We start from the raw sequence: 24,331 nt of genomic DNA, 5'->3' as shown, positions 1-24,331 counted from the left end.
CATGACCCTAGCCGAAATTAAGAGTTGGACACTTAACCAACTGATCCACCCAGGTGCCCCAATACCCAATTCTAGATTCTATCATTACTTTTCATTTATAGCTAGAACACTTACACAAAGGTGCCTCTCTTCATCTGTTTGGTTTACTCAGTGGTACAGTTCGTATAGGGAAGGCGAGATAAATGTTTGATTTTTTCCCCTTAATCAGTTTACAAGATAATGAATTGGTTCTCTATTATCTTTTGGTGTGGGAGGTGGGAGAGAGATATCATTATAAACTAGTATTATTCAATATATGTGATAGATTTGAGTCCTTTGCAAGTATTATCCTTATTGAAGCTCAAATTGTCTCATCTTTGGCCAGTTGGAGCAAAAAATGGTTCCTGAATCCTTTTGACATGACCCTGATAATCTTTGTAAAGAAAAGGGCAGTATTTTTTGTTCAGTTTTGCTTTGCTTTTCCAAAAACCTCAGAATGTTTCTGTGCTTTTGAGAAGGTGGATTTTAGGGATCCATTGTTTCCTAGGATATTTGATACTTAGTATGATCTTTGGTGTAACTGTAGGCAGATGTGCCTCAGAATTTGTGTTACTTGCAAAAAATAATGGTTTTATTTTTTTCAGTATATGTGGAGATTCAAAAAGAATCAGTATTTCCCGGCAAAAAGATGTAGAGGCATATATTAAAATGTTTTTTTCAATAGATTAATAAGTATATGAATGTTTACTCTGGACGAGTCTCTACAGTGGGAACTCTTGGGAATTCAAACAATCATGAAACCTGCTTATTTACCTAACATTTCAATAAAATAAGTTCCATGTAAAATAATATACATTATTTTTCTTTCAGATCTGTCACGAAATCGCCTCTCAGAAATTCCCATAGAAGCATGTCATTTCGTTTCTCTTGAGAATCTCAACTTATACCAAAATTGTATTCGGTATATACCAGAAGCAATTCTAAACCTACAAGCTCTAACATTCTTAAATATTAGGTAAGGATGTTGTTTTTGTTGTTGTTGTTTCTTCTTCTTTTTCTTCTCCTCTTCCTCTTCTTCCTCCTCCTCCTCCTCCTTTTTTCTTCTTCTTTTTTGATTTTTGGTTTCATGTGGTCTTTTTAGTTCTCTCTTGGCTTTCACTAAAATTTACATTATCTGTTCATATCTGCAGTATCAATACATGTTCCTAGGCTGAATTAACAATATTTCCTATGTCCTCCTTGTTTCTCCCTTTGTCTTTAGCTTTGTAACTATAAATGTCATTAGTCTGATAAGATTGCAACAGTCTTATGACTGTGGTTCTCCAGTTAGATTTTCAAATAAGCTTTATCAAATGAGGATAGTAGATCTGAAAGTACTTTCATTCTTGTGATTATTTATTTTTGTATACTGAGTTCTGAATGTGTAAATGCATTTATTTGACTCATTTCCATTTTTTTATATCTTAGAAGACTTTTTTTTTCATTATAAAAGTTATAAATGTTCATTGGAGAAAATGAGCAAATGTAGAGAGGTATAAAAGATATTCATCAAAATGTTGTATCTGAGTTTTTTAATTATAGGTGATATTTTCATTTTTCTCCAGGCTTTTAGTCAAATTTTTAAGTGAGTTTTTCCCCTTGTCATGAAATACTCAGGAAATATTTTTATATGTAAACATTTTATTGTATTGTTTATATACTTCTAAAACTCGTTTTCCCTCTTGGATATTTAGTTTATTTCAGTTTTTTGCCATGCTAAAAGTAGTATTAACAGAGGCTCTGATATGTAAATGTTTATTTTTCTCTTTCCTTAAGATAAATGTCTAGAAATAGAATTATTTAAAGTTTTAAAGGCTGATGATCTATGCTAGTAAAATCAGCAAAAGATTTTGAAAATGGGGCCAATTGACCCTAGAGAGTAAAAAGTTAAATCTATAAAAGTAATATTTTAACTTACTTTTATCCTAATGATAGATGTGTACTTTTAGCTCTGATTTGCATATTTTTATATAAATAAAAGATTTCTATACGTCAGCTGACATATATTTGAAATCATAATCTGTCACTATAGAACTATATTTGAATCATTTATGTACATTTGATTATAATGTATGTAATGATGAGAGAAGTAGATTGATTACAACTACTTTTATGTTTATAACCCTTTTTTAGAAGGAAGGGGAGAGGATGATAGTCATCTATCCTTTTTTTTAATGTTTATTTAATATTTATTTAATATTTGAGAGAGACAGAGACAGAGCATGAGCAGGGGAGGGGCAGAGAGAGAGGGAGACACAGAATCTGAAGCAGGCTCCAGGCTCTGAGCTGTCAGCACAGCTGACGGGGCTCGAACTCAAGAACTGTGAGATCATGACCTGAGCCGAAGTCGGACGCTTAGCCGACTGAGCCACCCAGGTGCCACTACCTTATTTTTTTTTTTAATGTTTGTTTATTTATTTTGAGAGGTGGGGGAGTGGGGGGAGTGAATCCCAAGCAGGCTCCATACTCAGTGCAGAGCCTGATGTGGAGCTTGATCTCACCAACCATAAGATCATGATCTGATCCAAAATCAAGGGTCAGACACTTAACTGACTGAGCCACCCAGGTGCCCCTACCGTATTTTTAAATTACTTTATCTTACATAAAATTAACTTGAATAAAGTAATAATATGTGTATATGTAGCACATCATTATAGAAAGGAGTTTTATGGTACAGGGCCCTGTAGGATAGGTAGATAAGGATTAAAATCCTCAATTTACAGATGAGGAATCTATAAAAAGCAGGTAAGTTAAATATCATGCCTAAAACCACAAAGCTGGTAAGTGAGGAAATGGAGGCTAGAACCCAAATCTAATACCCTGTTTGCTCCTTCCATGACTTAATGTTTGTCACTTTACTGAGTATAGGTTGGGAAAGATGAAAATTTTTTTCTTGAATGGTGGGTTCTAATTATTTTCTTTTTCTACTTACCCATTTAGTCGGAACCAGCTGTCAACATTGCCAGTACATTTGTGTAATTTACCATTGAAAGTCTTAATTGCTAGTAATAACAAATTGGTGTCACTTCCAGAAGAAATTGGACATCTCAGACATTTAACAGAACTTGTAAGTTAATATTTTACTTTTTTATTGCTCCACATGTATGTGTATCCATAGTCATACCATTTTCTGTTTTGTAGTGAGGAAAGATTCAAAATTAAGGTGTCTTTTTGAGTTTTTCCAGGTATCAATAGTGAAGTTTTGCTGGCTGATCAGTACTGAAATGCTTCAGCACAGAGTTAAGCAAGAACTGAAAGTACAAGTCTAATAGGCCCACGGGGAATGGGACAAAGTCATCAGATTAAACTCTAACCAATATTAAGTGATTTCTATGCTAATAAGCTTTTGAGATATGAGTTAATAATGCATTTAGATTTTTCACATTAAATCTCAATAGCGTCAGTGTTCTGATTTGGGGTGAGCCCCTCTCGGGGACTGGGCACCGCAAAGATCAGGCTTATTTTTTTTGGCCTTACATGCTATCTCTAGCACCTAGCTCCCTCTCTAAAGTAAGCTATTCTTTACTGCCTTCTGTTTTCTAAGAAGCTTAATTTTGATGAACCACTCCTTGTTACTCTTTAGTACTTATGTCCTGGGCATGGCAATGAGACTTTTCCCATTTAATCACCATAGTAACACTATGAATTAGGTATAATACTTATCGTCATATTACAGCTGAAGAAACTAGCACTTAGATAGGTTAAGTAATTTGCCCAAGGTTCCATAACTGAGGTAGAATTTTAAACCAATCTACCTTAACTCCAGAGCCCACGTTTCATATTTCTGAAATGGTCCAATACAGTTATGTCCATTGAGATTTGGGAGGATCATCCCATGTAGGTTTATTAACAAAGACAGACATCATGAACAAAAAAATACATGTACAATTTAACTGGACCACACAGTAGCTCTCTCTTTTTTTCAGGTGGATTATGAATGTAAACAGTCACATGTAAAAATTCACAAATATGTTAAATCTGGAGTCTAGATACTAGACTACTATTTATTTACAGGCAGTTAGATCTAGGAAATAAAGTCAAAAATGTATGTTTGTTTATTCAGAACCTGGTTATTTTTTTTATTTTATTAAAATAATTTTTTTTAATGAGCTCTTGATTCCCACTCAGTGGAACCTGTTCTTACCACATCTATTGCTTCTTTCTTTTATTTCCCCCTTTTATTTAAGTTTATTTTATTTTATTTTTTTAGTAATCTCTACACCCAATGTGGGGCTTGAACTTATGACCCTGAGATCAAGAGTCTCATGCTCCTCTGACTGAACCAGCCAGGCGCCCCTGTTTCCCTTCATTTTTAAGTGAGAGTAAACCTCTATCTTTCAAGATACACATTTTCCAAGAGAAATATTATAAATTACTGTTGTCTTCTGGCTCGGCTCAATTTTCCCTATCCTTTCAACCTCTTTCCTTTTAACTTTGCTGCTCAGAGCATTGGAACAAAAAATACAGCTACTGATTCTACTTCAGTCATTAATTGGTAAGAAAAGTAAAAATAATATTATTTTCTCTAAGAATATTGTGGGAAAATTTTAAAATAATGTTTGAAGTTTTTGGCAAGTGGTCTTTTCTAATAGTTAAGTCTATTAATATTTTCTTTTTACTCATATACTAGAGGAGTTTTAAGTGTTAATATGGCATCTTGGAGCTTTTATTAACCTAGACAACTTCCTACTGTTCCCCATGGATTTGTACATTTTCGTGGCTTGTCTCAGAGTTATGGAATTCTGAATTTGTCAGTCTTGGAATCTGTAGTCAGCCTCTTTTCAGAATCTGTTATCAAACTGTTGACCAAGATACCGGAAGGCTTACATAATACATGTCTTGGTACCAACTTGATCAAATGCCAATAGGGCAGTATCTATTTTTTCCGTAGCCTATGAGTTATGTGTCCTTTACTATTTTCCCCTCACTTTCAGTTTCATAAAGAATGATTTGAGTCATCTTCAGTGCATTTTTATATTCTTGAGCAGGTGAACTGGTATTTTGAAAGTAGGACTTCCTTTCAATTAATTTTATCATTATAATTTTTATCATTGTTTTGCTTTTTTCTTCCAGTCTCATTAAAATACATATAAAATAAAATATTGGGGTGCCTGGGTGGCTCAGTCGGTTGAGCGTCTGACTTCAGCTCAGGTCATGATCTCATGGTTCGTGAGTTTGAGCCCCACATCGGGCTCTGTGGTGATGGCTCAGATCCTGGAGGCTGCTTCAGATTCTGTGTCTCCCTCTCTCTCTGCCCCTCCCCAGCTTGCGCTCTGTCTCTGTCTGTCTCTCAAAAATAAATAAATGTAAAAAAAAATTGTTTTTAATAAAATATTGTCCTAAATAGATGTTTTTATACTTTTTTCTAATTTACTTTTTCACTAGAATTTTCATTTGATCTGATACTAAGCTTCCTGTCCACATCTTAAGTCATTTAATTTTTGTTCTCATAAAATTAATGTAGATTCATCTAATATCTATAAAATCAGGAGCCTATAAGTTTTTAAAACTAAATGCTAGTACAAACTATGGATTTATTCTTGGACATAGAATCATAATTTTTTTCGCAGTTAAGACAGACCATAGGTATTATCTTTATCTAACCTCATTTTACAGATGGTTTAAAGCAGACAAATTAGTAATATTAGAAAAATTCTTTATATCTTTTTGAAATAGGATGTGAGCTGCAATGAAATTCAAACAATACCTTCCCAAGTTGGTAATTTGGAGGCCCTAAGAGACCTTAACGTCAGAAGAAATCACTTATTACGTTTGCCTGAAGGTAAGAAATGGTGAAATAGTTGTTTTATTTTTACTTATTTATTTTTAAAGATTTTGTTTTTAAGTAATCTCTACATCCAACATGGGGCTCGAACTCACAACTCCGAGATCAAGAGTTGCATGCTCTACTGACTGAGCCAGCCAGGTGTCCCGAAATAATTGTTTTATTGTTATTTGTCTTTTTATATTAAAGATCTCTCAGAACTGATAAGTACAAGACAAAAATATGTAAGAGTTACAGCAGGGGCACCTGGGTGGCTCAGTTAAGCATCTGACTCTTGATTTCAGCTCAGCTTATCATCTCACAGTTCATGAGTTTGAGCCCCCTGTCGGGCTCTGTGCTGACAGCATGGAACCTGCTTGGGAATTCTTTGCCTCCCTCACTCTCTGCCCCTCCCCCACTCATGCACATTTTTATCTCTCAAAGCTAAATAAATAAACATTTGGGATAGATAGATAGATAGATAGATAGATAGATAACATCTAGCCAGTATTCAAGATATAATGATTTAATTATTACATGTTTCATTGTGGATTTTAAGTTTATTTATTTTTAGAGAGAGAGAGAACAAGCATGTGCAGGGGAGGGGCAGAGAGCAAGGGAGAGAGAGAATCCACCGCAGACTCCACACTAGCAGCACAGACCCTGATATGGTGCTCGAACTCACAAACATGAGATCATGACCTGAGCCGAAATCAAGAGTCAGTTGCTTAACTGACTAAGCCACCCAGTCTAACTTTTAAAAGTTAGATTCTTCAGGGGTGCGCAGGTGGCTCAGTTGGTTAAGCAGCTGATTCTTGGTTTTGGTTCAGGTCACCATCTTGTGGTTTGTGGGTTTGAGCCTCGAGTTAGGCTCTGCACTGATAGTGCAGAACCTGCTTGGGATTCTCTCTCTGTCCCTCCCCTGCTTGTGCATGCTCTGTCTCTCAAAAATAAACAAACATTAAAAAATAAAATAAAAATTAAAAAAATAAAAGATTCTGCAGTGAAAAATTCTAATAACTATAAACCAGTGATTGTATTTTTAGATCTAGTCAGAATTAAGTAGCAACTCAGGGTAAGTTCCCTGGAAGTTTCAGTAAGCATAACTACTTGAGAGAAATATATCATGTTTCTGATAATGAGATATTTTAGCATAATGAAAAACATTCCTACATTTTGCACTGACTTCAAATGGACTTGACTTGAACTTAATTACTTTATCCTTCCCTGGAAACATTCAGGTAGGGACTAATGAACATTTGGAGGTGATGTGTAGAGTGAATAATGAATGGAGTGAAAGACTGCACTGGGAGGCTGGTTATCTTAGGCTCACTGTAAGCTCTGGTATATGTATTTGAGTGATAAAAATGATTGTACAAATTAGGTATAATTTATAAGCCTTCAAAATATGAATTCACGAAAGAAAAAGCTTTATAAAAGGAAATGAAAATGGGGAGAACTATTATTTTATTAGATCAGAGTATATATTTCTTTAATTTTATTATGGACAATTTCATATATAAATGAGAGCAGTGATTCATCCAACTACAGTAGTTATCAGCTCATGGCAACTCTTGTGTCATCTGTACTCCCATCCACTTTCCCTTAACTCTATCCTTTAGAAGGTATTTTCGTGACATTGGTGCTCTAGGTTCTGCTTTAAAACATGACTTACAGTGTATAGTAAATATTGAATTGACTAATGATGCTTTTGCTTCATTCTAGAATCCAAATGTTAACACCAATATGACCCAATATGATTTTTAGCTCTAACATACTAGTGTAGCTTTGACATTATGGATGTCAAAATGTCTCAGAAAGTGATTTTTCAGTCTACTTTTATACACCCTACTGTAATCACACTAGCCAAAATCCTGCTTAACTTTCCTCTCAGTCGCTTTAGCCTGGTAAACTTTTCACCTTTTATTTTCAGAGCCTTCCTCATTTCCTCTTGGGCCTGCTTTCTACCCTCTCAGGAATGTGAATGAAGGCCCCCAGCAGAGCTGAACAAAATCATGGCACAGACCTTACAACCCCAAATTTCAATCCAAGATTACCCTTCTACTCAGTAGAGTAGTAGTAGGTAGTATGTAGTGGGACTCATCTACTATGTTGATCTTTAAAAGCTTACTAACGCAATAATACTGACTTCATATAAGATCATTTAATGAAAACATTGGGATTTTAGTGAAAATGAAAATTTGGGGTTTTAGATGACAATTGCGGTCTAGTAGTTTTATCATCTAATTTATTTCTCTATCTGATTTTGAAGGTGTATTCCCAAGAAAATGGTGAGTCACACAAATAATTTTAAATGGTTTTATATTAGCTTATCTTATAATTTCAGCATATTCAGCTAAACTGAGATGGCAGGAAAGCTTTATTTCAGTAGCTATACAAGTTAGTGTGGAAGTTCATTGTAAGTGGTGGTCTCTGACATTTTACAGTTTGGTAGATATTAGTGTCTTTAGTTGTATTGCCATTTTGATTTTAAATTTTAATTGTTATAAAATAATATATCATTCAGAAAGTCAAATAATATTCAAAAAGTTTAGGGGCACCTGGATGGCTCAGTCAGTTAAGCATCCAACCTGGCTCAGGTAATGATCTCACGGTTCATGAGTTCAAGCCCCACATTGGGCTTTGTGCTGACAGCTTGGAGCCTGGCTCCTGCTTTGGATTCTGTGTTTCCCCTTCTCTCTGCTCCTCTTCTGCTCATGCCCTGTCTCTGTCTCTCTCTCTTAAAAATAAACAAACATTAAAAAAATAATAATAAATTCCATTTAATTAACATACAGTGTAAGATTAGTTTCAGGTGTACAAATATAGTGATTCAACACTTCCATATAACACCAATACTAAATACTAACCCAAATACTAAAAAACAGTTGGGCTCTGTGCTGACAGCTCAGAGCCTGAAGCCTGCTTCGGATTCTCTGTCTCCCTCTCTCTCTGTTCCTCCCCTGCTCATGCTCTGTCTCTGTCTCTCTCTCTCTCCTTCAAAAATAAATAAAAACATTAAAAAAAAAATTTAAACAAATACCAAAAAAAAAAAAAGTTTAAAATCAATAATAGCATTCCTCTGGCTCAGCTATCCCCCTCCTCAGCTTTAATGTTTAGAAGCATCTGCCTTCTCTGCCTTTGACTCTTTCCACTGACATTTTTTGACATATTTCTAAATGATGTGCCTTTAAGAGCTTTGCTCGATTTATACATTTTGACATTTAATGTGAGCTTCCCATTGTGGTAGATGAGGATTTAACTTCCTTACACACTTATCACCCATCATCCAAAAACTCTCACCTCCCTCCTACTGTCTTCCCAGTATAGTTTTATCACAACTTCTGATCAAAGCATTATTATTTACATTATTATAACTATATGAATATTGGTCCCTGCCAATTCAGTTGATGTACTGATTTCATTTTTTAAAAAAATTGTTTAATGTTTGTTTATTTTTGAGAGAGACAGAGAGACAGAGCACAAGTGGGGGAGGGGCAGAGAGAGAGGGAGATACAGACTCTGAAGCAGGCTCCAGGGTCTGAGCTGTCAGCACAGAGCCCAACACGGGGCTAGAACTCACGAACGGCGAGATCATGACCTGAGCCGAAGTTGGACGCTTAACTGACTGAGCCACCCAGGCACCCTGATTTCATTTATTTATTTTTTTTTTTAATTTTTTTTTTTTCAACATTTTTTATTTATTTTTGGGACAGAGAGAGACAGAGCATGAACGGGGGAGGGGCAGAGAGAGAGGGAGACACAGAATCGGAAACAGGCTCCAGGCTCCGAGCCGTCAGCCCAGAGCCTGACGCGGGGCTCGAACTCACGGACCGCGAGATCGTGACCTGGCTGAAGTCGGACGCTTAACCGACTGCGCCACCCAGGCGCCCCTCATTTTTTTTTTTTTTTATTGTTGTTGTTTTTCTGGAGTTAATAATTTTTTTTATTTGCTTAGTTTTTTTATGTACCTATGGCTGATTCCTTCCTCTTTTTCTAGCAGAGAGAGAGAGAGAGAGAGACCATAATTACATAATTTTTATTACACTACATTGTTATAAGTATTCTATTATTAATTATTCTTGTTCCTTTCTTCTGCCTAATTTATAAATTAATCTTTATCATGTATACATATACAGGTATGTATCATGGTATATATAGGGAAAATCATGGTATATATAGGGTTTGGTACTAACTGTGGTTTCAGCATCCACTGGGGATCTTGGAACATATCCCCCATGGATAAGGAAGGGAGATTACTCAGATACGAGGGCTGGGGATGGGTTGGGGTTGGGTAGGAAAGCGCTGAGGTCTCATCATTGTGTAAGACTTTCTCTTAAAGCCTTCATTTTCAACGAGCACCTCATCATCCTGACTTTCCATTGTGCCTAAACTTCCTGAGTTCAAAGCCTTTTGATTCAGTTTCACTAGAGAATAAGTTGTTGACTTCTGTGGTGATTGGAAAGAAGTAGTGCCCTAGCTACATGAGTTGAGGTTGGGGACTTAGGTACTTGTTTTTTGTACAGATTATCATCTAATTCCTTGGTTATGCCTGTGTTTCTGTGGTATCAGCCTCTGGTTCTTTAGTTCTGTGAGTGGTCACATAGCTTGCTTTTTATTAGTATTCCCATCTGTAAGTAACTAGATTTCATTTTATAGTATCAGTTCATTGTTAAGAAAGAATGGAGATAAATACATTAAATTCACTGTATTTAATTAGAAGCTCCCATAAAACTTGCCTAGTTTTGGGGTGCCTGGGTGGCTCAGTCGGTTAGGCATCTGACTTCAACTCGGGTCATGGTCTCACAGTTCGTGGGTTCAAGCCCCACATCAGGCTCTGTGCTGACAGCTCGTAGCCTGGAATCTGCTTCGGATTCTGTGTCTTCCTCTCTCTGCCCCTCCCCCACTCTCACTCTATCTCTCTCTGTCTCTCAAAAATGAATAAATGTTAAAAATTTTTTTAAAAACTTGCCTAGTTTTGAAATATTATTAATTGTTTATTCCCATCTTATCACCCGGCAGAGCTGGCAGAGTTGCCTTTGATACGGTTCGACTTCTCCTGCAATAAAATTACAACAATCCCCGTTTGTTATCGGAACCTCAGGCACCTACAGATGATCACCCTAGATAACAATCCACTACAGTCTCCTCCCGCACAGGTAAACTATAGTGGATTTGAAGGATGTTGTGAACTTTTTTGACAAAGGGTGAACTTAAAACTTGAAGTTCTATGCATTTATCTTTTTTGTTGGAAGTGAAGTTCTTTTAAAGTAAATTCACACACATAAGCATTCTTTAGAAGTCTTGAATAAATGGGATGGAGGACAGGTAATGTTTCCAGAATGTTTTTTCCTTTCATTGAATTGACTTTTTTTTTTTAAGTTGAAGTGTTTTTCCTTGAAGTTTTTCTAATAAAATTTGAGTTAATTTCTTTCTAGTAAAACTTGAATGTAGCCAATGTAAATGCTAGACACAAATAAAAATATTTGGCTTTCAGAACTAAGGATTATCAGTACATTTCTTTTAACCATCATTTTTGTACCTTTTTATTTTCTAAAATCTTTAAGTTCCTCATTTAATCAATTTGGTCATTTGTTTATCAGTGACTGATAATGAAACTAATAATAAAGTAATTATAAGGTAGTTTCATACATAGATTCCAGACATCCTATAATCTGAACAACTTTACCAATGTGTATTTTTCACTATAGAGTTTGTACTCTACAGTTGATTCGTGGTCTTGTTCAAACCTCTGAATGGCAACTCCAAAGCTTTATGAGTAAACTTCATAACTGTAGAAGGATCTCATAATCCTAAAGAATTTATATTTTTACTTGTCAACAGAAATACAACTTTAATATTTAATCATTTCCTGCTTTTCTCTCTTACAGAAAGTAGGATTCAAAGCATAATTGTATATGATTGCTGGATTTCTAAAAGCAAAAGTTGCCAGTATAATCCATGGAGAGCAATGCTTTAAATTCCTGACTGTGCCTAACTAACCAGTGTGATAAGTTTACTTGGTATTCTATCAGTATTTATAATAAGTTATTTATTTTATATGTTACTGAAACTTATTCATGACTAGAAACTAAAAATGTGTGTGTGTGTGTGTATATATATATCATGTAAACACATAAAATAACAAATAATATGTTATGTAGTGTTAGATTTTTAATATCACTATATATGGTTGCTAGAAATACCTTCTATTTCTAATATACTTTAAATAAAAAGATGATTATGATTTTTAGAAAGGGATACATATATTTCAGATGAGTAATAATTTGGTTGCATTTATGTTATTTTTTTTAGATATGTATAAAAGGCAAAGTCCACATATTTAAGTACCTGAATATACAGGCTTGTAAGATTGCTCCAGATCTGCCAGATTATGATAGGAGACCCTTGGGTTTTGGCTCCTGGTGAGTATGTTCTATTTCTTTATTTAACATGTTCCATCTCACAGGGAATCAAACTGGACCATAAGTCTGCCTGAATGCTTAACTAAAATGAAATAATCTATTTTGACACTTTTTCTCAGAATACTTGTATTAAGTAAACAGTTGATTACACAGATCTGACAAAGTGTAGTTCTAAGTCAGGGTTTCTCCATCTCAGTATTGTTGATATTTTGGGCAAGATAATTCTTTGTTGTGAGAAGCTGTCCTATAATTCAGAAGATGTTTATCAGTATTCCTGGCTTCTGTAGCACCCTCCCAAAGTGACAAACAAAAATATCTCCAGACATTGCCAAATATCCCCTGCACGGGTTCCCAGTTGAAAAACCAGTGATCTGAGTGACTGGAATGCTGACCTTGGCTCTGCTGTTAACTAGCTCTATGACTTAAAGCAAGTCATTCAGACTTTTGGGGCTTCATTTTTTTCAATAGGGAATGAAGAGTTTGGATTTGATGACCATTAATAATACTTTCAGGATCTTTTAGTCTGAATCCTTTGGCTACATAACACCTGATTTAGAAAGTTATCTCCTTGGCATTCTCAGCCATCTGGAACAATCTTAAGTAGCAGGAATTAAATTCAAAAAGCCTTTAAACAGGCAAAATGGATGTCTCCATCAAGGCCTTATTCAAAAGAGATCCCCTCCAGCTTTCTCTTAGAACCTGTCGTGTTTTACATAAAAGCACAGTCCTGATGAGCTTGCTTCTCATATCCTTGTCTAAAACAGATTAACAAATTTCTGTTTGGGTAGAGTTTGTAAAAGCAGGCATATTAAAAGTACAAAAAGTAATTTGAAGGAAAAAATTAAACTTAAAAAGCGACACATGTTAAACAAAAGATTCAAGTTAATGGTTAACTCTAAGAGGAAGGAAGATTTGGTATGAAAGAGGCATCAAGGGGCTTTAAAGGTATTAATGTTCCATCCTGTTTTAAAAGTTATGTCTGTTATATTCTTTTTTTAATCAGTATGATACACTGCATAATTTTAATAAGATACTTAAAAGCAAGACACACTAAAAACATAGCAACTTGACACCAGTAGGCATCTATGCAAAGAACCCTCCATATTTCAGTGATATTTTGTAATTACTATGTTATAGCACAATACAGTAATTGATGCTCATAAAGAAAATGCTAAAATATATTAGACATGTCATTTCCAGTAAAGGGATATAGGCATTACAGTTTAAATTTTTTTTCATCAGAAATTATTGGAATTAAATATTTAAGTGTTGTGTAAAGGAGTAATCTCAAGCTATCTGAAAATACAGAACCTGATTTCTTAAGTAAATTAAGTATTACTCCAAAGGGACTTGATCCCTTTTGCCACAGATGGTGTCTTTCTTCTTTACCACTGTATCCCTAGTTCACCTGAGTGTTTGGCACAGACAGTAGACACTCAGCAAATATTCGTTGAAGGAATTAATAGTCCGTTTGGTCACACAGATGTTATTTCCCTCCTAACCTACCTCTGCTTAAAGTCATCAAAAACAACTTTATGGTGACATTCTGGGTTTTTTTTTTTTTGTTTTTTTTTTTTTTTGCTTTGGCTATTAGAGACACTGTGAAGGATATTTAAAATACTAGCTCTAATCTGGTTGTTTAAGCATACAGCAATACAAGTTTTAGTATACTTATTCAAACACACAGGTGAAATTAACCAATATCATATATACCCAGGAAAGATTTCCACAAGAATATCTTAGTTCTAACACTTTTAACTCTAAGAAGACTAAAAGCAGGTATGTGATGTCAAGGAAGACAGAAAAGGTTTTGACAGATGGTAGGGATTAGGTCTGGCATACTCTGTGCTAGTCTAGGCCTCTCTTGGAGGAAGGACTTTGACAGTGGGAAGAATATGAAGGGTCCCAGACCATTACTGCCAAGAATTTTAAAATTTTCTCTATTCATTATATCCTTTTCTTTCTTCATTTCTTTTTCCTCCTACCTTGGTTAATTGCTTATAACATAGAACTCTTGTCATATTTATTGAAAAAAGTTTTGTTTTCCTATTCAAAATTTTCATGAAATGTGTTCTAGTCCTGTACTCGTGAAAGATGTACAACAAATAGGGGCACCTGGGTGGCTGAGTCAGTTAAGCATCCAACTTCGGCTCAGGTCATGATCATATGGCTCATGGATTCAAGCCCCGTGTCAGGCTTTGTGCTGACAGCTGGGAACCTGGAGTCTGCTTGGGATTCTGTGTCTCCCTCACTCTCTGCCCCTCTCCCACCCATGCTCGCTCTCTTGCTCTCTCTCTCTCTCTCTCTCAAAAATAAATAAAACATTAAAAAAAAATAAAGTTCGTAATTGCTGTTTAAAAAAGAATGGAAGGGAGGGAGGGAAAGAAAAATGTACAATAAATTAATGTAGCTTTTATTTTCCTCCGTGGTGTTAATAATCTTTGGTATGGAAAAATTTTCCTCTCCTGAACTAGTGAGTAGAAACATAAATTGCTACTGCTGCCTCTGAGATTGGAGTGTAAGGCAGTGAATGCTGTCTACTGGAGACCTGTACATGAGGGTATGCCCAAAGACTAAGGAGGCAGCGTCCACACCTATCAGAATAATGAGCTTTGATTGAGGCCTGTAGTGCTAATTGCAGAACCTGTTTCTCTCAGCCATTCAGTTCTTAGTCTTGAGGACTAATTGATCTTGGGCTAATTTTTTTGTTTGGAGTTTTTAGAGGGAGAAAGAGCATGAGCATGGGAGAGGGGTACAAGGGGGCGGGGAGAGAGAGAGAGGGAGAGAGAAAGAAAGAGAGAGAATTCTAAGCAGGCTCTACGTTCTGCACAAAGCCCAACATAGGGCTCAGTCCCACAACCCTGGGATCATGACCCAAGCTGAAATCAAGAGTCAGACGCCCAACCGACTGAGCCACCCAGGTGCCCCTAATTTTTTTTTTAATAGAAGAATCCTCATTATAATACTTTAAAAACATTAAGCTTATATATATTTTAAAAAACTGGCAAGAGACATGTATATTTGCAAAGAGATAAAAGGATTAAATCCATGGAGAAATGTATCATAAATGGAAAGTCTAAATAGCATAATCATGTCATGTTTTTCCAAAGGATTGGTAATTATAGATCTGATATCTCCTAATCCCTATAATAACCCCTCATTATGCTCACTGGATTAATCTGTATTCTATATTTTCCATTTTTTCTGGAGGTATGTTACTTTGTTTGTAATTGTTTCAGAATGTCCTAGAAATTATTTTATATATATATATGAATACATATACATATATACATATGAATAAAATACCTCCTTCAACTTCTCATGCAGCAGTGAATGGGACATTATACCTTCATGTCTCTTTTATTGAGGTAAAAATTAGTGAAACTGCATTGTAGTTAGCAGTACCTTTATTCAAATGCTGTCATGGAGTCAGAATGTCTATACTCTTGGGTACCTGTACTACTGGAAAGTTCTAGAGTTCACTTAACCCCTCTGGACTTCAGTTTCTTCAACATGATCTTTATTTACCCTGTTGATACCCTAACAGTAGTTCTGAGGATTGAATGACCTATTTCTGAAAGTGCTTGGCTGACCATAAAGTCTTCTGTAAATATTAGGCATTATAATTACTAGCTGTCTACTATGATCTAGGACTAGTTTCGTCCTAAGAGTCCGGTCTTGCTAAAGAGAATTTTTATTAATCCTGTAGCTCTTCAGGTATTCAGTACAAATTAGATGCTGTGGTACTTTTCAAATCCTTAGATGTAACTTTCTGACTACTTGTGTGTAATATAAAAACAGTACACAATCTTCCTTAAGTCATTTTATTTCTAGATGTAAGTATTTCCAACTCTTTTAGCAAGTTGCACTGTTATGGTAACTTTTATGTTTTACAGAGTGGCACATGTATTTTTCCTTAGTGATCTGTAGTGACCTGTACTTTTTTGCTGAGATGATTTTCACCAAGTTTATATTACAGACTAAACATACATACATACATACATACATACATACATACATACATTTATTTATTTATTTATTTATTTATTTATTTATGGTAATATGGCAGTGAGGAAAGACTAAGTTAAGCAGTAAGCAGGACTAAGAAAAGTCCTGCTTCTGCAAGCCCCAGTAACAGGATTAAATCTCTCCAACAAGCCTGAGCTTGTTGTGAAAGCAATAATTGTCCTTTTTTCATACTCAATATTCTTAGCATCTAGAACACTGTGTCACATTCAGTAAATGTTTGGTGAACTAAACTCAAATGAAGCAGATGTAGTGACTTGTTATAACAGCAAATACTCTCTGAAGGTTATGTTCTTTATAGAAATAATAATAATAAACTTTTATTTAGTGCTTTATAATAGGATTTGTACAAATCCTTAGCTTATATTTTTTCAGTCTTTATGGCAAATCTATGAGGTAGGTGTTGTTAATCTTTCCCCCATCCCCCTTTAAGTGATGAGGAAACAGAAGTGGAGAGAAGTTAAGCAAGTTAATTAAAGTCACATAGCTAGTAAATGATGGTGCCAAGTTGCCAGTCCAGATCTGTTAAACTATAAAACTTGCTATGTTTTGTGCCCCTCACTGCACTGTAGTGACTCACAGTTCACATTCCTGCTACAGAAGAGACATTTCCACACTTGAGTCCATGTTGTTCTAGGTGGTTTATTAGGGAGATTGGGCTTTCTGACAGGGCATCACTGGAGCCTGGCTGGCAGAACTCTGCTAGGCCTCCTGAAGGCCATATTTATACATAGGGTGACCATGTATCTTGGTTTATTTGTGACTAAGGGTTTTCCTGGGACACAGGACTCAAAGTGCTAAAACCAAGAAAATCCTGAGCCAACCTGAGAATTGGTAAACCTATATGTCTCACTTTAATCTTACCAGTTTAAGCTCTGAGCAAGAGCAAGTATGTGGAGAAGTATGTGGAAATAAAGAAGAGAAAGAAAATGATAGCTTATTGCAAAGATTCTATTAATTCTCTTTATGAAAAATTTCTCAGTAATAGTAAGCATATCTCAGTTGGCCACTTGATAGAATATATATTATGTAGAACAATATCTTCTAGAAATCTGTATTTTTTTTTTTGAAAAAAATACATAATGTTTTAAAATACTGTTCAGTAGGGGCGCTTGGGTGGCTCAGTTGGTTAAGCATCTGACTCTTGATTTCGGCTCAGGTCATAACCTCATGGTTCCTGAGATCAAGCCCTGTATTGGGCTGTGCACTGACAGGACAGAGCCCGCTTGGGATTCTGTCTCTGCCTCTCTCTCTGCCTCTTTCCCTATTCTCTCTCTCTTACTCTCTCTCAAAATAAATAAAGAAACTTAAAAAAAATTGGACAAAGACTTGAGTAGGTATTTAACAAAGAGAGATACACCAGTGATCACTAAGCACCCCAAAAAGTGTTCAACATCATTAATCATCATGGAAATGTAAATTACAGCACAAGACATCATTACACACTCACTAGAATGACTAAATTTAAACTGACAACAGTGGAGCACCTGAGTGGCTCAGTCAGTTAGGCATCCATCCCTCCATCTCGGCTCAGATCATGATTTCATGATTTGTGAGGTCAAGCCCCACGTCAGGCTCTGTGCTGATAGCACGGGGCCTGCTTGGGATTCTCTCTCTCCCTGTTTCTCTGCCCTCTTCTCTCTCTCTTTCAAATTAAATAAACATAAAAGAACTGACACCACCAAATGTTTATTGAGGATGTGGAGCAACCAGTGTTCTCATACGTTGCTTATAGAATTGTAAAAATGGGACATGTACTTTAACATAAGAATTTGGCAGATTTAACTGCTTTGTTGAGGTATAATATACAAATAATAAAATCTATCTATTTTAAGTGTGCGGTTCAGTGAATTTTGGCAAATGGATGCAGTCACGAAATTATCAACACAGTCAAGGTCTATAGCATTTCCATCAACCATTTTCCACTTTACAGTAGGTAACTCAACCCCAGGCAACTACTGCCCTGTGTTCTGTTGATACAGTTTTGCCTTTTCTAGAGTTTCATAGAAATGGAATCAAGTATTATGTAGTGTTTGGTGTATGGCTTCTTAGCAAACTATTTTTGAGATTACTGATGTATTTTGAAATGGGCAAAAGAATGGACATTTCACAAAAAGAAGGTAAATGAATGGCCGACATGCACACAAAATGATACTCGATATCATTAGTCATTGGAGAGATACAAATTAAAACTGCAGTGAGATACCACTTTTCACCTACCATAATAGCTAAGATTAAAGATTGACAACACAAGTGTGGGCAGGTGGAACTCAAATACGTTGCTGGGTGAATGCAAAATGATATAGCTCCTTTCAAAAACAGATTGGCAATGTTTTTAAAAAGTTAAGCCTACACATAACAAATAATTTATCCATTATATTTGAAGGTAAAACCATCAAGAATTTCACTGACATGATGCTGAGCCAAAAAAAGCCAGATTTAAAAAATTACATATGATTCCATTTTTATGAGTTTTGGAATAAGTAAAACTAATTGTATTAATTTCTTATTGCTGCCATAATGAATTACCACAAATTTTGATTTTAAACACAAATTTATTATCTTACAGTTTTGTAGGTTCAAGGTCTAAATCTTGGTCTCATGAGGCTAAAATCAAAATGCTGGCAGAACTTTATTCTTCTCTGCAGGCTCTGAGTAAGATACATTTCTTGCCTTTTTCAGCTTCTACAGAGAGGCTCTCTGCATTCCTTGACTCTTGACCAAGAGTAATCTTCAAGCCAGCATTGCATTACACTGGCCTCCTCTTCTGCCTCCCTCTTCTACTTTTAAGGACCCTTTTGATTACATTGAGCCCATTCAAATAATTCACAATAATCTCCCTATTTTAAGATCAGCTGATTAGCAGTTTTATTTTTATCTTCAATCTTAATTCCTCTTTGCCATGTAAAGTAACATATTCATAGTTCCAGAGATTATGTCTTGGACATCTTTGGGGACTGTTACTCTGCCTTCCATACGAATTTAAGGTGAAAAAAAATTAGAATAGTGGTTATCTCTTAGGAGCACCCTGTAGCGTGGTGAGGGGAATTGACTGGTAAGGAATGAGTGGGAATTTTCTGGCAAAGTAGAAATGTCTTATATCATGAGAGAGGTGTATATTACAAAGATGTATTCATTTGTCAAGTATGTAGCTTAAGGTGTGTGCATTTCAGTGTATATGAATTTTACCTTAAAAAGTGCTGTTAAAAATAAGAATTGAGGGAGGCATGGTGAATGGGTTAGTAGCATGGATGAAACAAGAATGGCAGTAGGTTGATATTTTTGAAGCTGGATGAGTGCTATTATATTCTTATACTGATATACATTATACTATTCTATTTGTTTTAGTTTGGAATTTTTCATATTAAAAAGTTAAAAGAATTTCCATTTGGGGCACTTGGGTGGCTCCGTCGGTTGAGCGTCCGACTTCAGCTCAAGTCATGATCTCATGGTTTGTGGGTTTGAGCCCCACATCAGCCTCTGTGCTGACAGCTCAGAGCCTGGAGCCTGCTTCAGATTCTGTGTCTCCCTCTGTCTCTCTGTTCATTCCCCACTCACTCTGTCTCTCTTGCTCTCACAAAAATAAACAAACATTAAAAAAAAAAAAAAAAACTTTTAAAAGAATGCCGATTTAGTTCTAAGGAAGTTAAATCACTAACTGGCATGAGATAATGTTTATTAGTAAAATTGCATTCGGTTTATTTCAGATGTTAATTTTAAAACCTCAAACTTCCCAGTAACAGCCAGACTCTCTTTTTTTGGCAGCCATGAAGAAATGTACTCAGGACGCCCTTATGGAGCCCTTGATTCAGGTTTCAATAGTGTGGACAGTGGTGATAAGAGATGGTCAGGAAATGAAGTAAGTGTTTCTTCTATTCTGCATGTTCTGACCCCTAAGAGGCAATAAAATGATGAAAATGGAAAGATTCTTAATTGAATTCAGTTTCTCATTATGTAAAATATAGAAAAGCCAAAAGAGAGGAAAAAAATCCCACAGAGAGCTGCCATTCAGAAATGATATTTTGTTTCTTTGCTGTCTTTTTGCCAAGTGTTTTACATGTTTGTTACTTCATTGTTTTGTATAAATAGCTTAATATCCTGGAAAACCAAATAGGCTTAATATCCTGCAAATCCAAATGAGCCAATTACAACTGAAGCCTAAAATTTGCCAGACTGGGTAACCTTGAGCAGAGGTGGTAGAAGGGATGCTGGGAGATGAGAAAATAGGACTACAGGCTGATGGGTAATGAGGCAAGAACTTTAGTGAAGACTATTAACATGCTCAAGATAAATAATTTTCTTAGCTAATTATATCTTTTTTCTCCTGTGTTAAATTTTATTATGCTTTCCCTCTTTAAATTAAAGGGTAGAATATTTTAGCTCTAAATTGGGCTAACTGATGAAATAAGCTTTTGTTAACAAGACTGATAACCTCCCATTTGTAACATTGTCTCACTCATTCCCAAACAAATCAACTTCAGACCACAGCCCATTTGTAATTTGGAATTACTTGTGTGTGAGTGGGTGTGTACATAATTATATCTGTATCCACACAGATATCTGTGTAGATACTTCAAATTCATGTTTATTTATAGTCATATATAACTTCTCATCTCTTCTTAATTGTAGTCAAATATACGTAACATAAAATGGACCATTTTAACCATTCTTAAGTATATTCATACTGTTGAAAAACAATCACCACCACCACTCCAGAACTTTTTTGCTGTTTCTTCTTAAATATAAATTTTAGTGAGCTTATGGTGTGTCCACGCTTTAAATACTGTGTTGTTTAAAGTTTGAAATGTGTTTAAATGTTACTGCTATTTTTTTTAAGCCTACAGATGAATTTTCAGATCTGCCTCTTCGAGTAGCAGAAATTACTAAAGAACAAAGACTACGAAGAGAAAGCCAGTACCAGGAGAATCGCAGCAGTTTAGTAGTAACAAATGGGGGAGGTAGGCATGATTCCTTGTGACAGCCAAAGCCTTTGTAATTATTCCGATTGTTTAAGTGGTCTTTTTTCACATCTACTCCTTTTGTTTGTGTATTCTCTCTCTGGTCATTATTTGACCACTTCCAGGAATTCGATGTGCTTCTTGACATCTGCCTTTGCGTTCATCTGGAATTGTGTTCTTCAGGGGCATCTAAATCCAAATTGTCTTTATTTTGGTATTTAAAAATTTATAATTGGAATTAATTTTTTTTAATTTGTCATTTTTTTAATAGCTCATTAACAGGCAGAGCTATTTCTACTTTGGGCTTCTGAGGCAGACTCTTGATTTTAGCATTCTATTCAACCTTGCTTTAGTTTGAATTCCCAAATCCTAAGGTTTAAATATTGAGGGCCAGCTATAATGGAGATATTATTTTGGTTTTCTAGAAATCCATTTGATAAGAGCTTTCATCTTTCTTTTTAAGCTTTTATTTGAATTCCACTTAGTTAACATACAGTATTACTGTATGTTTTAGGTGTTTTGGTGTAGTTTTAGGTGTATAGTGTAGTAATTCAACACTTCCATATATCACCCTCTGCTCATCACGACAAGTGCACTTCTTAATCCCCAACACCTGTTTATCCCATCTCCCCCACCCACCTCCCCTCTGGTAACCATCAGTTTGTTCTCTATAATTAAGAAGAGTCTGTTTCTTAATATCTGTCTCTCTCTCACCCCCTCCCCCCTTTTCCCTTTGTTTTGTTTCTTAAATTTCACATATGAGTGAAATCGTATGATATTTGTCTTTGGCTTTATTTTGCTTAGCATTATACTCTGCAGCTCTATCCATGTCATTGCAGATGGCAAGGTTTCATTCTTTTTTATAGCTGAATAATATTTGATTGTATATATATACCACATCTCCTTTATCCATTCATCTGTCAGTGGACACTTGGGCTGCTTCCGTATCTTGGCTATTGTAAATAATGCTGTAAACTATTGTAAATAATAACATAGAGAGGGAGCAAAAAATAAGGCTGCTATAAACATAAACTGGGTACTGGTAAATACCCAGTAGTGCAATTGCTGGATCATAGAGTAGTTCTACTTTTAACTTTTTGAGGAACCTTCATCCTGTTTTCCACAGTGGCTGCACCAGTTTGCATTCCCACCAAGAGTGCACAAGTGTTCCTTTTTCTCCGCATTCTTACCAACATCTGTTGTTTCTTGTGTTGTTGTTTAGCCATTCTGCCAGGTGTGAGGTGATATCTCATTGTAGTTTTGATTTGCATTTTCCTGATGATAAGTGATGATGAGTATCTTTTCATGTGTCTGTTAGCCATCTGTATGTTTTCCTAAGAGCTTTCATCCTTGAATGATGATTTCAATTAAGTGGCTTGCTCTCTTTTTTTTTCCTTACCATTTTATATTCTTTTTTACTCCTGTTACTTACCATTCCATTCACATTTTAGTAGTTTTCTTTTTAATCTTACTTCCACATGAGCTCTCTTTCCCTTTAGTTCATTTCAGACTTAAAATAATTTTTTTTTTTTAATCTATGCTGTCCAGTATGGTAGCCACTAGCTACATGTGGTTATTTGAAATAAGGCCTTTCTAAATTAAGATGTACTGTAAGTGTACATAAACCAATACAGATTGGATTATGAAGCCTTTGCATGAAAAAAAAAAGAATGTAAAATATCAGTAATACTTTCTATTGATTATATGCTGTAATAATACTTCAGATATATTGGACAAAGTAAAATATACTATTAAAACTAATATCACCTTTTTTTAATGTGGCTACTAGATAATTTTTAATTACCTATGTGGGTTCACTTGTATGACTTGCATTCTGTTTCTTTTGGACTGCACTGGCCTAGGTAGTATGAAAAAGTGATGTTGCTTTCTTGGGAAGTAGTCATAATGACTTAATCATTGATTTAGTTACACAAATTGTAACACATTGAAAAAAATACATTTATGTACCTGGTTTATAATTTGGATATAGACTTATAACCTTTTCATCCTTTTACCTATTATTATAACTCTAATAACTCAAAATTCATTTTTATATCAATTGCAGTTATGGAATTATTTAGAAATAATTGAATCTGAAAACAGAAATAGCTTTCTCCGAGTTCATTATTCCCAGCAACTACAACTTTTGGGCAATCTATAGAAATAGAACATCATACAGTAATGGCTGGGATTTAGTTTCTGGAGTAACTTTAGAAAGTTTAGTAGTAAGTTTTTTTTTTCTAGTGTGCCATTTTAAATAGTTTTTAAAAGTAGTTACTTTTTGGGGTGCCTGGCTGGCTCAGTTGGTGGAGCATGCAACTCTTGATCTCAGGGTTATAGGTTTAAGCCCCACATTGAGTGTAGAGATTACTTAAAAATAAAATCTTTAAAATAAGGTTACTTTTTAAACTTAAAAATAATGGAGCACTCCCAAATGTATTAGAATATATAATGATGGGGCTATATCTTACTTAAATGCCTTTCCTCACCCCAAAGCATTTTGAGAAGCAAAAATTCTCAAATGATTGCTGTTACAAATTGCTACAAAATGTCTACATTGCTCAGCTCTAGAAAATAAATTTCTAAATAAGAATATCATTGTTCTAATTGTGGACAACAGTTACAGAAAGAGAAACAGTAGTCAGTATCTGTTTCTTTATCTCTAAGTTCACTTTCCTCCTATCCTTCCTTTTGACTTGACTGTGTTAGGTTTTCTGCCTCCCAGTTCCTTGAAGAGATATAATTAAGCCCCAAAGCTAAAACGTGAGGGAAAAAAATCTAAAAGAAGATGTAACTTCTCATGTTTAAAAATTCTTCTTCTCTTTGTCTCACAAACTCAAACTGCTTTGTTTAAAACAGTAAAGAGCTAACCAAAAAAAATAAATAAAAATTAAAAAAATATATATATGTATGTGTATATATATACACATACATGTATATATATATACACATACATATATATATATATACGTATATATATATATACGTGTATATATATATATATATATATATATATATATATATATATATATATTAGAGGTTTGTAGTCCTGTAATTACTATCAATTACTGTATTCTTTAGTGAATTAGGACTAAGATTTTTCTGGAACTTATTTTTGTGAGTGGCCATGGACTGTAAAA

The 24,331-nt window shown here is 35.1% G+C and overlaps 1 protein-coding gene across 9 annotated transcripts in view; it reads left to right on the top strand.

Moving 5' to 3' along the window:
• Positions 1-24,331, top strand: part of LRCH3 (leucine rich repeats and calponin homology domain containing 3) — a 119,762-nt gene that overhangs the window by 49,969 nt on the left and 45,462 nt on the right. For all 9 annotated transcript variants that reach the window (XM_042957145.1, XM_007090926.3, XM_042957146.1 and 6 more), the window contains exons 2-8: positions 850-994; positions 2,959-3,085; positions 5,695-5,800; positions 10,805-10,941; positions 12,098-12,207; positions 19,999-20,092; positions 21,071-21,191. In XM_042957145.1, coding sequence (XP_042813079.1) covers positions 850-994; positions 2,959-3,085; positions 5,695-5,800; positions 10,805-10,941; positions 12,098-12,207; positions 19,999-20,092; positions 21,071-21,191 — 840 coding nt within the window. The remainder of the gene's footprint in view (positions 1-849; positions 995-2,958; positions 3,086-5,694; positions 5,801-10,804; positions 10,942-12,097; positions 12,208-19,998; positions 20,093-21,070; positions 21,192-24,331) is intronic.

The sequence above is a fragment of the Panthera tigris genome, chromosome C2 (assembly GCF_018350195.1).
Source record: "Panthera tigris isolate Pti1 chromosome C2, P.tigris_Pti1_mat1.1, whole genome shotgun sequence".
In the NCBI taxonomy this organism is placed as follows: domain Eukaryota; kingdom Metazoa; phylum Chordata; class Mammalia; order Carnivora; family Felidae; genus Panthera; species Panthera tigris.
The sequence above is the reverse complement of the archived record's forward strand: the minus strand, read 5'-3'. Positions and strand labels throughout refer to the sequence as shown.